This window comes from Gymnoscopelus microlampas (genome assembly GCF_963454915.1).
Source record: "Gymnoscopelus microlampas genome assembly, chromosome: 22".
NCBI lineage: Eukaryota > Metazoa > Chordata > Actinopteri > Myctophiformes > Myctophidae > Gymnoscopelus > Gymnoscopelus microlampas.
In genome coordinates this window covers 20,512,604-20,529,707 of record NC_139959.1, presented here as the reverse complement: position 1 = coordinate 20,529,707, position 17,104 = coordinate 20,512,604, and the positions used below count along the sequence as shown (strand labels likewise).

At 41.1% G+C, this 17,104-nt stretch overlaps 1 protein-coding gene across 2 annotated transcripts in view; it reads right to left on the bottom strand.

The window, feature by feature from the left end:
• The window catches only part of LOC311038464 (uncharacterized protein), a 125,795-nt gene that overhangs the window by 103,942 nt on the left and 4,749 nt on the right, over positions 1-17,104 (bottom strand). Inside the window, exons 4-10 of one of the 2 annotated variants that reach the window (XM_084048001.1) lie at positions 15,553-15,652; positions 15,052-15,130; positions 14,795-14,846; positions 13,129-13,314; positions 11,935-12,120; positions 10,901-10,960; positions 9,525-10,680 (exon numbers count right to left, since the gene is read on the bottom strand). In XM_084048001.1, the coding sequence (XP_083904127.1) occupies positions 9,539-10,680; positions 10,901-10,960; positions 11,935-12,120; positions 13,129-13,314; positions 14,795-14,846; positions 15,052-15,130; positions 15,553-15,652 (1,805 nt within the window). In that variant the 3' untranslated portion in view covers positions 9,525-9,538. Of the gene's footprint in view, positions 1-9,011; positions 10,681-10,900; positions 10,961-11,934; positions 12,121-13,128; positions 13,315-14,794; positions 14,847-15,051; positions 15,131-15,552; positions 15,653-17,104 lie in introns of those variants that run through there. The other variant, XM_084048000.1, reaches the window with a different exon arrangement.

Sequence of the window (17,104 nt, the reverse complement as noted above, 5' to 3'; positions counted from 1 at the left end):
ATCCTTCTACTTTTTCAATGCATCTTGATGCCACAAAACGGTAAGGACTTTGAAGGCGCTTTGGTCTTGTAGATCAGCAATTTTCTTTGCTGAAAAAAAAGTGGTTAAGTCTGTCTATGGGTTTTATATAGACCAATTATTTGTTTACTAACATTGAGCCTGGACGCACAGGTGATTGTTTCACGCAATCAATTCCCAACCTGTTTCGGGGTGCACTGGTTTCAGCACACCCCAACCCCCTCTTGTGTGTGTTGGCTAGTGAGACGCGTCCTAACGAGACCTGATATAATGGGTTTCGTTGCGCGCATACTGGCTGCACGCAGCCAGTATGACGTCGTCTGTTAAGGGGTCTATGGAACCAACAATGGAAAGTATTAACAAGAGCTTGTGACTAAATAGGCCTACTAACTACATTGGATCCATTTCAAACACAGATCCTTTTATTCCATTTCTTGAAAAGTAACAGTTTTGGACATACAGTACAAGGTTTCCAGCCGACAGCGACCATACTCTACCTTAGTTGTTCCAAAACGTTTTCCGTGCCAAGGACCCCCAAATTGATATGTATTTGGCTGCAGACCCCCATCTGAAAAATGGTTTGTTCCAGGGACCCCAGAATAGTATGGGGAGAGATTTGTCTCAAAAGTATTTGTGAATCCAATACCAAGATGCACAAATATTCTTTGATTTACAAATGTGTTTCCATGATTTACAAATGTATTTTGCAATCTACAAACACAAATTATTTATTTGTGACTTTTGTAAATTTGAATTTGTAATTTTTACAAAAAAATATTATACTTGTGTGTGCATTTATCATAAAATATCATTTGTAAATCATCTATTCTGTGTGTGAATTGTTGGATCTTATTTGTGAGTAGACCAACACACGCATACATTCCTTTTTCCTGTTACATCATTTTGAGACAAACATCACGCTTTTTAAAGAGAATTTTTACAAATGTATTTTCCTATCCACAAACTTACTTGTAACTTGTAAGTTCGCATTTAAATACATGTGCTAAGTTTCACAAAGTGTTGGTGAGATTAACTCTCACTTTCTGCAGATCCGTGTGTTGGTGAGATTCATACTTTCTGCAGATCCGTGTGTTGGTGAGATTCATACTTTGTGCAGATCCGTGTGTCTGCAGATCCGTGTGTCTGCAGATCCGTGTGTTGGTGAGATTCATACTTTCTGCAGATCCGTGTGTCTGCAGATCCGTGTGTCTGCAGATCCGTGTGTTGGTGAGATTCATACTTTCTGCAGATCCGTGTGTTGGTAAAATAAATAAAATAAAATAAAATAAAATATACTGTCTATATACTGGGGGGGGGGGGAATTGTAACAGAAGAAAATCTTCACAGTCTAATGGTAGGTATGATGTCTCCCCGGGATCCAAACTAGTTAAAATAGCAGATCTGCAAGCTTGTAGATCTGCTTGTAGATCTGCTATTTTCATTGCGTGTTCTTTTTAATTAATTGATGGAATTTCTTAGATTTTTTATTTATTAGTTTTTAGATGTTAGACTTTTGGGTGGGATTTTTTTTTTAAATAATATATAATATATTTGAAACGGAAAAAAGGGATCTTTCCTTGTGAACCATAAAAATGTGTAGGCTACATGAGCCACAAAAGGGTCCCCACCCACTGTTTGGGAAACAGTGATCTAACCCAGTGGTTCTCAACCCTTTCAGGCCGCGACCCCCCAAAATAATCATATTTGAACTGGGGACCCCCCACCCTGATACGCACTTGGAATGTAGGAGTTGATGCATTACGTTTAGTTTGACTCTATTGTGAAAATAGCAGATCTTCAAGCTCACAACGCCTCGCAAGGAAGGAGTTGTGAGCTTGTAGATCAGCCATTTTCAAAATGTTTTCTTATATAGAGGATAATGTGTGACATCATCATCAAACCCGGAAATTATGCAGGAATGCCTACTGAGTGTCAAAAAAATACTTTCTGGCCTTGACAGCCCATGCACCCAAACAGAAAAGCCATATCTGATTGCATTAAACAACATTAAACAATGTTAAACTCACTTTGCATGTTGCTTTGCAACTCGCTTTGCCACTCGATGTGCCATTCACTTTAAGCATGCGCACATCCTCTATTATTATTATTGTTAGACAATTTGGCCAATGTTTGACCATTTTTTATAGTATAGTAACTATAGTTTGTTGATTATTTTGATGCAGTAATGTTTTTTTGTTTTTTTTTGGTATTAAAATGGTCTCTAAGATCCTTAAATTGTCACTTCACTCTAAACCAAACCAGCTTAAGCAGGTCCAGCCTGGCATACCAGGCTGGACAGGCTGGTTTGTCAGTGTAGTTGGTTAGCTGGTCACTAAACTGGATTCTGCTGGTCTTTGCTGGTCAGCCAGCTGGCTGGCTGCACTGACCAGCAAAGCCAAGCTGGTAGCTGGTCTTTGCTGGTCAAATGGGTGGACTGACCAGCAAAGACCAGCTTACCAGCTGGACTTAGCTGGTCAGATGGTTGGACACTGGACAGCCCAGCTGATAAGCTGGTCAAGTTTGGTTAGATCAGTGGTTCTCAACATGTAGAACTAAATATAAGAAAACATTTTGAAAATGGCAGATCCACAAGCTCACAACTCCTTCCTTGCGAGGCGTTGTGAGCTTGAAGATCTGCTGTTTTCACAATAGAGTCAAACTAAACGTAATGCATCAACTCCTACATTCCAAGTGCGTATCAGGGTGGGGGGTCCCCAGTTCAAATATGATTATTTTGGGGGGTCGCGGCCTGAAAGGGTTGAAAACCACTGGGTTAGATCACTGTTTCCCAAACAGTGGGTGGGGACCCTTTTGTGGCTCATGTACACATTTTTATGGTTCACAAGGAAAGATCCCTTTTTTCCGTTTCAAATATATTATATATTATTTCAAAAAAATGTCCCACCCAAAAGTCTAAAATCTAAAAACTAATAAATAAAAAATCTAAGAAATTCCATCAATTAATTAAAAAGAACACGCAATGAAAATAGCAGATCTACAAGCAGATCTACAAGCTTGCAGATCTGCTATTTTAACTAGTTTGGATCCCGGGGAGACATCATACCTACCATTAGACTGTGAAGATGTTACAATCCCCCCCCCCCCCCCCCCCAGTATATAGACAGTTTATTTTATTTTATTTTATTTTATTTTATTTTATTTTATTTATTTTACCAACACACGGATCTGCGGACACACGGATCTGCGGACACACGGATCTGCAGAAAGTATGAATCTCACCAACACACGGATCTGCAGACGCACAGATCTGCAGAAAGTTAAGTATGAATCTCACCAACACACGGATCTGCAGACACACAGATCTGCAGACACACGGATCTGCAGACACACGGATCTGCAGAAAGTATGAATCTCACCGACACACGGATCTGCAGAAAGTATGAATCTCAGCGACACACGGATCTGCAGAAAGTATGAATCTCACCAAGACACGGATCTGCAGAAAGTGAGAGTGAATCTCACCAACACTGTGTGAAACTTAGCACATGTATTTAAATGCGAACTTACAAGTTACAAGTAAGTTTGTGGATAGGAAAATACATTTGTAAAAATTCTCTTAAAAAGCGTGATGTTTGTCTCAAAATGATGTAACAGGAAAAAGGAATGTATGCGTGTGTTGGTCTACTCACAAATAAGATCCAACAATTCACACACAGAATAGATGATTTACAAATGATATTTTATGATAAATGCACACACAAGTATAATATTTTTTTGTAAAAATTACAAATTCAAATTTACAAAAGTCACAAATAAATAATTTGTGTTTGTAGATTGCAAAATACATTTGTAAATCATGGAAACACATTTGTAAATCAAAGAATATTTGTGCATCTTGGTATTGGATTCACAAATACTTTTGAGACAAATCTCTCCCCATAGAATAGTGCAGCAGATAACCAAAACAATCGTTCAATTTGTGATAAAAGCATGAAATTTGGTACACTTATAGCCAAAGGCATTCCAAAAAGAATTGGATATGGAGCCATCATGAATTTTCAACATGGCGCCCATGGCAGCCATTTTTCAAAATGGCCACCAGCAACAACTGTTTTCTTATGAATGATGGATATAATATGATATTTCAGACTTATTTACTATACTGTACATAGTACTTGGTAAATGTCTTTTGGATAATAGAAAATTGTCATCGAATATTCAAGATGGCCGCCATTTTTCAAGATGGCAGCCGTCACATGTAGTCCAAGAGCTTAGCTCCCAAATACAAAGGAATTGTTCAGTTTGTGATAAAAGCATGACATTTGCAGGGGTGCACATAACTGGTGCGCAGGTGCGCATGCGCACCCAAAATAAAAAATGCGCACCACATCAGGCGACGCGAGGCGCTTTTGCGCACCAACAGCTGGGACAGGAATTTCCAAGCTTTTATTTTTTAGCAAAACTAAAAAATAAAAGCCTGGAGATCGAGGCTAGGAATTTACTTCCTGAAGCCACACTCACACAATCACTCTAAAGCACCCGTCGGCCCCATGTACAGCCATTAGGCACAGGGGTAGAGATATGACTCGCGTCGCCTCGCATCGCCTCGCATTGCCCCGCTGCGTGCACGCAGCCAGCAGCGGCTGTTAGAGGCACTCGTCACCGATGATGAACGCACCGTAATGGTGCAAAATATGCCGTGAACGTCCCAATCTGGCGGATAAAATCAGCGCAGCAGCACAGGGCACCAACCTTGGGGGCTTTATCTAACAGCGTGAGAAAAAAAACGGCGAAAATCGGCGGAATTTAGAAGCAGAGCGTCCTTTTTTTTCTCCCCCCCCCCGTTGACAAAACTGTACGGTGGGCACCGTGCTGAGCCCCCCCCCCCCCCGTTGACAAAACTCTCCGGGCTGAACCCCCCCCCCCCCCCCCCCCCCCTCCGTTGACAAAACGGGACGGGCGCCATGCGCACCAAGTCACATGTCCAGGTGCTCTTCTGCGTACCAGACCTAAAAAGTTATGTGCACCCCTGGACATTTGGTACACTTATAGCTAAAGGCATTCCCAAAAGATTTAGATATGGAGGCGTCATGAATTTTCAACATGGCGCCCATGGCAGCCATTTTTCTAAATGGCCACCAGCAACAACTGTTTTCTAATGAGTGATGGATATAATGTGATTTGTTGAATTAATTACCATATGTACTTGGTAATGTGTTTTTTGGATAGTTGAACATTTTCATTGAAAATTCAAAATGGCCGCCATTTTTTCAGACTAGTTAGATATGGATGATCTCTGTGTCGAATTATACATTTTTCTTGATGCAAGAGTTGAATTAGGAACTTTCTAAGAAGCTTCCATCTATCTCACAAGACTCATATTAAGTGAGGCTAAACCTAGGGTCTATCACAGGAAAGACCATTCACACTCGCCTTCACAGAAACAGAGAGCTGTGCACTGCAACTGAGCTTTTTTGCTCTTGCACTGCCCAACACAACCCTTCTTACATTTGCAAGTTCATAACTGGACTGGCCTGCATCTGGTAGGCATGTCCAGAAGGGTTCATAGTCCCCCTCAGATGTCTTTGACCAGCCCCATTTGCACGGTGAAGGTAGTTCTGGTGTTGACACCAGCACTTGACCCCACACGTGGCCTCCTTGGTATACTGCTCTCTTGACATGCTATTCTAGGGCAGCCTTGGTCGGAGGGATTGATTGTACATTGTGCCTCTTTGCAAATAACTTCCTCCTTGCCGTATCTAATTCTGTGCATGTGCTGGTTCGGTCATAGAGTAAGATAATAAACCTCTCAATTGTGGTCATTACCTCCTGTGGTATGTCATTTGGTGCTGAAGACAATTTCAACAGGGCATGTGTAAGCTCAGGAAAGAGCAGTGCCGATGTCGTCTTCAAAGGCCATCAGGATATCTCTTCCCTTGTTGTAAGCTCGCATATCAGGGAACTCGGCAAGAAGTCTCTCTTTCAGCCGTGTAGAGTTAACTCTTATCAACCTCTACTCCTAGCTGTTCCATTCGTGACTTGTAGACCTGGGAAAGTTCAGCTAGTTTGAATACAGGTGCTGACCCATCGTGTTGCCTGGTCTCTTCTATGTAAAGCACCAACTCAGCAAACACAACACCAGAGGTTGATGCTGCATGTCTAAGTTCTAAGTTAGCCTTTCTGGCACGATTATAGAGACCTACTAGGCATCTGGTGTGATACTTAGCTTCAATGGCTACCATGTCCCCAGCACTAAGTCGCCCAAGTAATTCTGTATCTTGAAGTAGGGTTGCAGCAGCGCGCACCCGATGGTCCAATTTAAATCTTGCAGCCTCATGAAGGCCTTCATTGCCAGCAGGCTGTCTGCAGAAAAAACACATGTCCTGTCTCATTGCAGGAGTCCGACTTGGTTGGGACCTTCTGAGTTTGCATTCTGACTGTTCATCAAGACTTTCACTGCATGCTCGTTGTTTTGCTCTTTTCAACTTGGTTTCATTGTACTTCAGCCTGCATGTTTGATGGTATTGAGCTTTGTTCGCAATCATGGCTGCTTCAACAACATGACCCTCATCCAGTCTTCCAATTGGAAATGTTGAAGGGAGCTGGCCAAGTTCATTAAACTGGATTAAATGCTCTGCAAGTAAAGTGTATCCACTCCCCTTGTCTGCTCGCTTGGACTGCAAAGGACATCTCAATGCCTCTGCCGTATGTTCTTGGCATATAATACAGAGCTATATATAAGCATATAATAAAGAAGTTGATGGTCCTTCACCATCAAAATTCACAAGTTGGAATTTCTTAGACATTTTCTCACACAAGAAAAAAACAATGTTTGCAGTAAAGGCAGAGGGACTATCCTTTTACCACCTTTTACTACAGGGAAACACATAGGCTCTTGTAGAGTTTGGATGTGATTGGAGATGAAGGGCAGGTGAGGAGATTGGAGACGAAGGACAGGTGTGCTGAGATGTGCTGTGGAGCTCTCTTGGGGCGCTGATGAGTGCAGAGAGAGAGAGAGAGAGCCCACAGAACATTATATATGGAGACGAAGACGCACGAGACGTAACACGAGATTACAGCCCATAATAATACTACGTGTGTTTTGGACCAACCCAAATCACACACAGTGTGAAACAGTCGCATGTCAGAGCACTGAATGCAGTGTATAAAATGTATATGTTTTACTCACGGTAATTATACTTCACGGTACATGAAGTATAATTTGCCCTGAGTTGATCTGGAAATATGTGCAGTTGTGGTGCAGTCCGCATTCGGACCGTGGTCCACCTATTGAGGGCCACTACTAGTGGTCCTCACCGTGTCATCTGCCTATTTACTTCACACCTAGTGATCCACTAGGTATGAAGTAAATAGGCAGATGGGTCTAAAACAGGAAAGAACTAAAGGCTTATGTGGGCTACCTACACACACCTTTTAACAGGGGAAAGTATCTAACAATAGTTCATGTGATCTGAGGCACATACACTATTGTCAGCAATAGTCTGTGTTGATACAGTCAATATACAGTATATATAATATTCCTTTCCTTCCTTAATAAATATCCAGTTTTGAACTGGAACTGTACTACCCAGGAACACTGGAGGCACAGATACTTTATTACTGTTCATTAACGTATTTTTTTATTTGTTTGTCTTTTGGTTTATTTGACAGGGAGGGACAATGTACAATATAGCATAGTAGTTTGCACCAGGTCATTTATAGCTATAACTGTAGTCCCTGTGTGGTCACCCTGGGTGGGCGTTAGCAGTACCACATCAACAGTGAGCAATGATTAAAAAAAGATATCTATGGCAAATAAGCACTATAAACAAATAAACGAGATGTAATACAAGATGTCACATAATGCAATTAAAGGAAAACTACAGTGAAAAATGTGATACAAAATGTTTTCTGGAGCACATAGAAAAACATGAATCAAAGGTACATAATTTGATATAACAACATAGGGCCTAAACATAATCACAATAAAGGTTCCTACAATACGTTAAAACTAATTATTAACAAAAGGGCTGCCATATCTGAATGGTTAGACCGCTTGGAAGCAGAATGTCCCAGGTTCGATTCCCGGCCCAGCAAGTGATGTTCCTGAGCAAGACACTTAAACTGCTCCAAAAGGCGTTGCCCCTGCAGCGCCCACTGCACCTGATACTTTGGCTGGGTTAATAATAATAATAATACTAATAATAATACATCAGACTTATATAGCGCTTTTCTTAGTACCCAAAGTCGCTTTACAAAACACAAAGAAGTTAAAACTCTAAAAACATTAAGCTAAGACTAAGGAGATTTGGTTTGAGTTAAGAGCGGAAAGCACGTCTGAAAAGGTGGGTAGGCAAGAGTGGGGGCAACTTTGATGTGATGTGGGAGTGGGTTCCAAAGGGTGGGGGCTGCAACTGAAAAAGCCCTGTCACCTCAGGTGCGTGGGGAAGTCCAGGAGGTTTGCATCACCTGACCTGAGGGAGTGGGAGGGGGCGTGGCGTTTGAGGAGGTCAGAGAGGTAGCAGGGAGCCTCGTTATTGAGGGCTTTGTAGGTGGTGATGAGTATTTTGAAATCTATTCTGTTTTACTGTGAGCCAGTGAAGGTCATGGAGGACTGGGGTGATGTGGTCTCTGGATCTGGTTCTGGTGAGGAGGCGGGCATGCACATACAGTATTGAAGTTTTTTGAGAACTTTGGAGGTGGCACCGTAGAGGAGGCTATTGCAGTAGTCAAGTCTGGATGTGATGAAGGCATGGATGATAGTCTCTTCTGCAGTTTGGAATAGTGTGTGACGGAGGCGGGCGATGTTTCGGAGGTGGAAGAAGGCTGTTTTGGTAATGTGGTTGACTTGGGATTGGAAGGAGAAGGTGGGATCCATGCAGGATGACACCAAGGTTGCGGACTGTGGTGGAGGGGGTGACAATGGAGCCGTCAATATTCAGGGTGAAATTACGAGTGGAGCGGGTGAGGCCATCTGGACCAATAATGAGGACTTCAGATTTATTGCAGTTTAGTTTCAAGAAGTTCTTTTGCATCCAGGTTTTAATGTCAGTCAGACAGGTGGTGAGGGTGGAGAGGGTGGTAGCAGTAATGGTTTTGGAGGGGAGGTAGAGCTGTCGTTAGCATAGCAATGAAAATTGAGGCCATGGTGGCGAAGGATCTGTCCGAGGGGGAGGATGTAAAGAATGAACAGGAGGGGGCCAACCACCGAGTCCCATCTAGTAAAGGATCTTTTTTATTTTATAATATAGTGTATGTAATTATTTTTGCATTTTGGTGATTACTTTGCAGAAACTTTGCACGCACATTCCCACTAGGCCGAGGAACACATGCCACTCTTTTCACATTGTCCTGTTATAGCGCCACCAGGAGTCCAATTTTTGCTAAACAAATGTTTTGCTATTACTTGGACAGATTTTGTCCAAACATCACGCAAATCGGTATCGATATTTGCACTAGGCAGACTAGGCACTTGCCAGGCTAAAATATTTTTTATTTTAAATCTTTATTAATAATCTCATGAACGTGAAATCGCACAAACACACCCGACTTAACGTTTTCAGGGAACCTCAAAATAGCCTGCAATACCTCCTACTGCTGCACCCATTGTGCCACCAACCATTGTACCCATTGGGCCAAACCATGTACCAATAGCTGCCCCAGTTCCACCTCCAGCCATAGCACCACGAGCAACCGCTCCAAATGTTGAATAATTAACAACAGCTTGTTTTCTTGCTTCTCTCTCACGTTCTTCTCTAATCTTACGCATCGCGTCCTCTATCTCCCTTTTAGATGTTTCTTTGTGTTCCTTTCGCTGTCTCTTATGTTCTTTCTCCATTTTCCCAGACCTTTTCTTCAGTTCTTCCAGCTCTCTAGCATATTTGTTTTGCTGTTCCTGTTTCTTCAGCTCTTCCATCATTTTACGTATTTTCTCTTCAATCTCTCTTGCACATCTAGCTTGTTCTTCTTTTATTTTCTTGTCTTTTTCCAGAGCCTCTCCGTCACATTTCTTCTTCAGTTCTTCTTCCTCTTTACGTCTCTCCTCTTCATTCTCTTTAAGAATTCTCTGTTTCTCTTCCTCAATTGCTTTCTCTACTTTTTGGAACATCTCAGTGGTGTAGTGGCTTCTTCCGTTCTTCTCCAACATTTTGCTGATTTTCTCCATCAGCTCAGTGACCTGAGAGGGATCCTTGTTTTCGTTGTTGAAGACATGATAGCGACCTTCACATTTTCTGATTAGTTCTTGTAGTTCTGCACTAGTCTCCAGAAGTTCTTCAACTGGTAAATCTTTACACAGGTCACCACCAGTGAAGAGAATCATGGTGTATTTATTTGACATTTCACCAAATAGTTTCTGAATCATTGCCACAGATTTCTGCTCCTCTTCTGTGAATCTTCCCAGTTTGATCACAACCAGGAACACATGGGGACCAGGAGCAGCTAAACTAATACACTGTCTGATCTCTTTACTGGTTGTATCATTGCTAAACTTGGTGTCAAACAATCCTGGTGTGTCAACAACAGAGACCTTTCTAGCAGCCACTACACCTTCAACGTTATCACAGCTTGTTGTCACAGATTTAATTGAAAACTTGGATTCAAAAGCTTTAAACCCCAAGATGGTGTTTCCAGTGGCGCTCTTTCCATTTCCACTCTTCCCAACCATCACAATCCGAACTGTTTCATCATTCCTTATGAGAGCTGGAGGATTAAAAATGATATGATCATGGATGCTAAGCTGAGCTTTAATAATAAATAATATATATATAAATAAATAAATACATATTTTATATATATATATATATATATATATATATATATATATATATATATATATATATATATATATATATAATCTATGTTAATTATATCAAGTTTATTTCATTAGAATATTCTCCTTGCTTGACTTGGCGATACATACCTTCAAGCCTCTTGCTCTTTCTTGGATCTGTACTCATGTCAGTCTTCTTAACGTTTTTTTCTAACTCAGAGAGAGAGAGAGAGAGAGAGAGAGAGAGAGATCCTTACAACAGCAGATGACACAATCTAATCTATTAACACAATCTATTGCAACAGTGTTTTATCACGTAAGCAAATGAGCTGCAATACACTCTTTATAGGGTAGTGCTATAAGAGTAGCACTTAACGTTTAAAATATCAACACATTAACAACTAGAAAAAGTGCACAGGTCTCCGCCAGGTCAGTTACGTTATTGTGACCTCCTGGTGGTGCTATAATAGGCCAATGAAAAGGGTGCCATTTCTTCTTAGGCCTTTCACGGCAATCGAACACTGCATTCATGATTTGAGGCATTTTGTTCCGAAAATGTGTTTTGCTAAATTAGACCTGGTGGTGGCGCTCTAACAGGCCGATGTGAAAAGGGTGGCATTTCTTCCTCGGCCTAGTGGGAATGTGTGTGTGAAATTTCACGGAAATCGCAAGCTGCGTTCATGATTTGAGGCATTTTGTTCAAAAACGGACCAATCCTGCAAACTTTGGACGCCAACCTTAGCCAATGAGGATGGAATCTGGAAAATCGGAGAGATCCGGGTTGATCACATGACTATAGAGATACTGTGTACCGATTTGCATGACAAAATCTGTATGAGTAATTTCATAAAATGGGTTTTGCACAAATTGGCCTCCTGTTGGCGGTATAACAGGCCCATGTGAAACAATTGGGGCAGATGTTCTGAATTGGCATCGAGGGAGTGTGTGTGCACAGTTTCGCAGTGACCGGGCCAACGGTGCCGGAGATCAGCTGCTCGCAGACAGATCGACGGACACATGGACACACGGATGGACGGACAGGGGGTAAAACATACTCTCTCGCCATGCCTTTCGGCCTGGCGGAGACAATAACATTAAAGTCACAATCTGTCAGTAATCTATGGAGCCCCTAAACTGGGGACATGGAGAGAGAAAAAAAGATTGGTGGAAAAAAAGTTAGATACCTTTGGAAACCAACTCTGAAACCAACTCGTCGACTGTTTCATAGTTCTCTCCGGTCAGGATTTTACTCTGGACTGTCTGCTTGATTAGGCTGCGCTCAAAGCCCATCTCCAAGGCAGACTTAATCACCGAAGTGTTCATCATGATCGCGTCCTCAGTGCGCTCTTCACCCAGACCGAGGTCCACCACTAAGAGAGAGAAAGAGAGAAAGAAAGAGATGCAACCATATGGTATGCCAATAGTTAAGCTGTGTTTATGCCCACTGCTGATAATAGCCTATATGAAGGACCGCCATGAAGTCTTTCCATTGTTTATTTGAGGCCGTGATTTTTTTACATTTCTGAATTGTTTCCATCCAGTTTTAGCCCATTCTTTGAATTTAGACGTCACCAGTCATATCAGTCTCATATCACTGATCATCTGGCTACTCAAGACTTAAATATTGGTATTACTTCATACTCAATCACTCAATAATGAAGTAAGTGCAAAATGGTTGCCATGTGAATATGGTCAATAAGAGTGCCTCTATAGCCTGGCATGGCCAGACTACTATCACTGCGTAGGTATTAGTCTGGAACTTCGATGCGGAAGATTCATTTCCAAGGGGCGGTTACAAACAGATTCAAACATCATAGCAAAAAATGTTCTACTTTGAATAGTGGGCTCTGATTGGTCAACCCACAAATGTAATTCAAACCGAGGAGCGCCAGACCAATCTGCCAAGGGCTATTTTTTTTTACCTGTCGCAGATTTGTCTGGTTTCCAGGCTACCTCTATTCATAAATTATTATTAGGCTACTTTTTTCCCCTGCATTTTAGTTGTCTGGTATATTGGAAATTGAGTAATATCCAAAAATGGGTTTTGCACAAATCGGCCTCCTGGTAGCGCTATAACAGGCCCATGTGAAACATTTGGGGCAGAGGTTCTGAATTGGCATCCAGGGAGTGTGTGTGCACAGTTTCGCAGTGACCGGGCCAACGGTGCTGGAGATCAGCTGCTCGCAAGATGGACAGATGGACGGACGGACGGACACACGGACGGACGGACGGACAGGGGGTAAAACATACTCTCTCGCCATGCCTTTCGGCCTGGCGGAGACAATAACATTAAAGTCACAATCTGTCAGTAATCTATGGAGCCCCTAAACTGGGGACATGGAGAGAGAAAAAAAGATTGGTGGAAAAAAGTTAGATACCTTTGGAAACCAACTCTGAAACCAACTCGTCGACTGTTTCATAGTTCTCTCCGGTCAGGATTTTACTCTGGACTGTCTGCTTGATTAGGCTGCGCTCAAAGCCCATCTCCAAGGCAGACTTAATCACCGGAGTGTTCATCATGATCGCGTCCTCAGTGCGCTCTTCACCCAGACCGAGGTCCACCACTAAGAGAGAGAGAGAGAAAGAGATGCAACCATATGGTATGCCAATAGTTAAGCTGTGTTTATGCCCACTGCTGATAATAGCCTATATGAAGGACCGCCATGAAGTCTTTCCATTAGTTCTTTGAAGCCTTGATTTTTTTACATTTCTGAATTGTTTCCATCCAGTTTTAGCCCATTCTTTTTTTTTCTTCTGGCTACTCAAGACTTAAATATTGGTATTACTTCATACTCAATCACTCAATAATGAAGTAAGTGCAAAATGGTTGCCATGTGAAAATGGTCAATAAGAGTGCCTCTATTCTAGCCTGGCATGGCCAGACTACTATCACTGCGTAGGTATTAGTCTGGAACGTCGGTGCGGAAGATTCATTTCCAAGGGGCGGTTTACAAACAGATTCAAACATCATAGCAAAAAATGTCCTACTTTGAATAGTGGGCTCTGATTGGTCAACCCTCAAATGTAATCCAAACCAAGGAGCGCCAGACCAATCTGCCAAGGGCTATTTTACCTGTCGCAGATTTGTTTGGTTTCCAGGCTACCTCTATTCATACATTATTATTAGGCTATTTTTTCCCCTGCATTTTAGTTGTCTGGTATATTGGAAATGAATGCATTAGTATTGATTACATTTTTCTGTATGTCTCTCCCCCACAACATGTGGTACTTTTTTACACACACACACACACACACACACACACACACACACACACACACACACACACACACACACACACACATGCACCACAATGGAGATGAGCTCTCAAGCTTTTTTTGTTTTATCCTTTTTAGTACAGGGTCAACTCCAAGTTAACCCATGTCTACGATAAGTACAATACTTTATAACAATATTCATAAAACATTATAAATGATCACGTTTTTCCATCAAGCATTAGGTCTCTCAATTCAACTGTGAACATAGTTATGAACATGTTGCCTCATTACAAAGTACCAAGCACTTGCATCCATATAATACTATCACACTTATTTCAGTGAGTGGCCCATTGAAAGCATGCATTTCAATGAAATGAGCACATTTAACCCCTGTTGTTAATAATAATAATTAATAATAATTATTGTTAATATCATTAATAATAATAATAATAATAATAATACTAATACTATTAATAATAATATTTGTATAACAAAAGAAGTAAGATCTAACTTGTGTCTTTGTAGGCCTATCTATTTTTTTCCATTGCCCTAAAGTACTTCCATACCAACATTATGACTTGAAGTTTAAGTTGCTTAACCCCTCTACTATTTGACAGCTATGTAAACGTATATGTTCATATGCATTTTAGTCAATAAAAAACATTTATAAATCAATCAAACAACTTGTGTCTGACAAAAAAAAACACCTAAGCGACTGGTTTTAATCATAGAAGATGCAAGGCAGTTCAATTCAACACTTTTTACAATTTTACCCTATGTTACCCTCATAGGAGCAAGAAGAGTTTGCCACTCTTGTTGCATGCTCACCTGGGGGATCCACAACACACTCCCTGGAGCTGTTGTCTCTATCTGTAAGGAGCTGTAAGAAGAGGGCACACACACACACACACACACACACACACACACACACACACACACACACACACACACACACACACACACACACACACGCCTATTTTATTTTCTTGACTTATTATCATTTGGACTCATATGTATTTTATTCTAGAGTGTTCTTTCAAATGCCGAACATTCCAATCCAGAAAGGTGGGCGGTTCTGTACAAACCTGTTTGAACAGCTGAGGGAAACGAGCGTGGATCTGATGAACAAACTCCTGTCCCTTCTCTTGGAGCACATATTCACATCTGCAAAAAAACAGAGGAACATGAATTAACACATTTATGTAAACTAATTGATTTATTGAATTCATTATGATGGCCTGCAGTAGGCCTATTGTTGTTACCAATAATGTTGCTGATAATGCAGCTAATACTGACAATATAGCACCTTTAACAAGGTTTAATTTGTTCATGGTAACAGTCGTTGCTGTCGGTCAGAAACTTGTTTCTCCATATTTCAACTTTTTATGTTTCTTCGTATAGATTAATGTCATACAAGAGTTTTGCATAAAAGTTACGAAAATAGCCGATTTAGCTTGTCTATTTTAACTATTATTTCTTTATTTCAAACAATAATAAAAGGTTTTCACCCGACAGGGATGTGTGCATTTTCTTAAGCATTTATTCAATTAATTCATTTGTTTGATTATTTTTATAGTGGTATTTACCTGGGAAACCATTTAGTGTGTTCCACCCATGGATCGTCTCCGGACTGCCAGCCTTGCAGGACTCCGTAACAACAGAAACACTTCACGCAATCACGCAAGCCTGAAACGCAGGACAGTTCAATTACCTGATATCAAGGACAGGCGTGAATAGAGAGAGAGAAGGATGAGGCTGGCAGGGCACTGCAGTCAGGCACCTGGAACTAGTGGTAAGCAAACTGACACTGTGGGAGCAAAGCCAGGAAAGGTAAGAAGCGCACCACCTACCTAGATGCACTGCGGTGCGACAGCTTAGCTAACAACCCAGTGGAGCTCAAGGCCCTGGTGTTAGATATGAATGTGTGGAGGGCTTTCAGGAGGCGATTCAGGAGGCCTGAGTTGGTGTTGGATAGACCGCACTCTAGCATCGCATCAGTACTGTGAATACTCTCCTCCCCCGGGGACAGGGAAGTATTACGTTTTATTTACGTTTCTACTCACTGCTGTTTCCCCGACTGCCACATTAATCACGGTATATTTTGTGTTTACAAAAGTTGGAGAATGGAGACTATTGTCACCATCTTTAATAATCACTTGTAAAAAGGGGGTTAGAATTCACCGCGGTGCATCCGGCTTTGTTGAGCGTCTATACGAACAATTGTGTTCAGGCCATGTAATCCTACGGGCTGGGGTGGCACTTGTGAGCAGGGAAGTATAGGAGTATAGGACGGAGGCTCTATGTCCTCCCGGTGCGAGCTCCTCACTGGCAGGTGAGTCAGTAGGATACAACAGCAGTGACAACACACAAATGTGTGTGTAAAGGAATTCATTGGCATACAAAAGTCTAATTCAGTGTGAAGCTAAAGTCATTTATATTAAACACAGTCATGAAAGTACAGGTGGTGAGGAATTCTCTGTGCTGCTAACCTCCTCTTTAACAGGGCGGTAGTGGGGACAGACCCCCACTTAGAAACACCCCCACTTAGAAACACCCCCACTTAGAAACATCCCCACTTAGAAACATCCCCACTTAGAAACATCCCCACTTAGAAACATCCCCACTTAGAAAAACGAACCCCCCCATCATCCTATTTTATTATCGTCTCCGCCAGGCCAAAAGGCATGGCGAGAGAGTATGTTTTTTAATATATATTATTAATATTAATTATTATTATTATTATTAATATTACCCTTATTATTATTATTATCGTTATCATTGTTGTTATTATTATGCCATTATTATTATTGATAATAATATTATGCTATTTAATGATAACAATAATATTAACAATAATATTAATAATGATAATAATAACAATAAAGACAGCTGGAATTTAACTCATTTACTTAAGTAATGTACTTAAGTGCGCTTTTGAGGTATTTGTACTTTACTTGAGTATTTCCAATACTTTTACTTCTACTCCACTACATCAGAGGCAAATATAGTACTCCACTACAATTATTTGAAAACTTTAGTTACTAGTTACTTGTCAGATATATATTATTATATTATGAAACATATCTCTCTCTCTCTCTCTCTCTCCATATATATATATGTCTTTTTTTTTACGTGGTC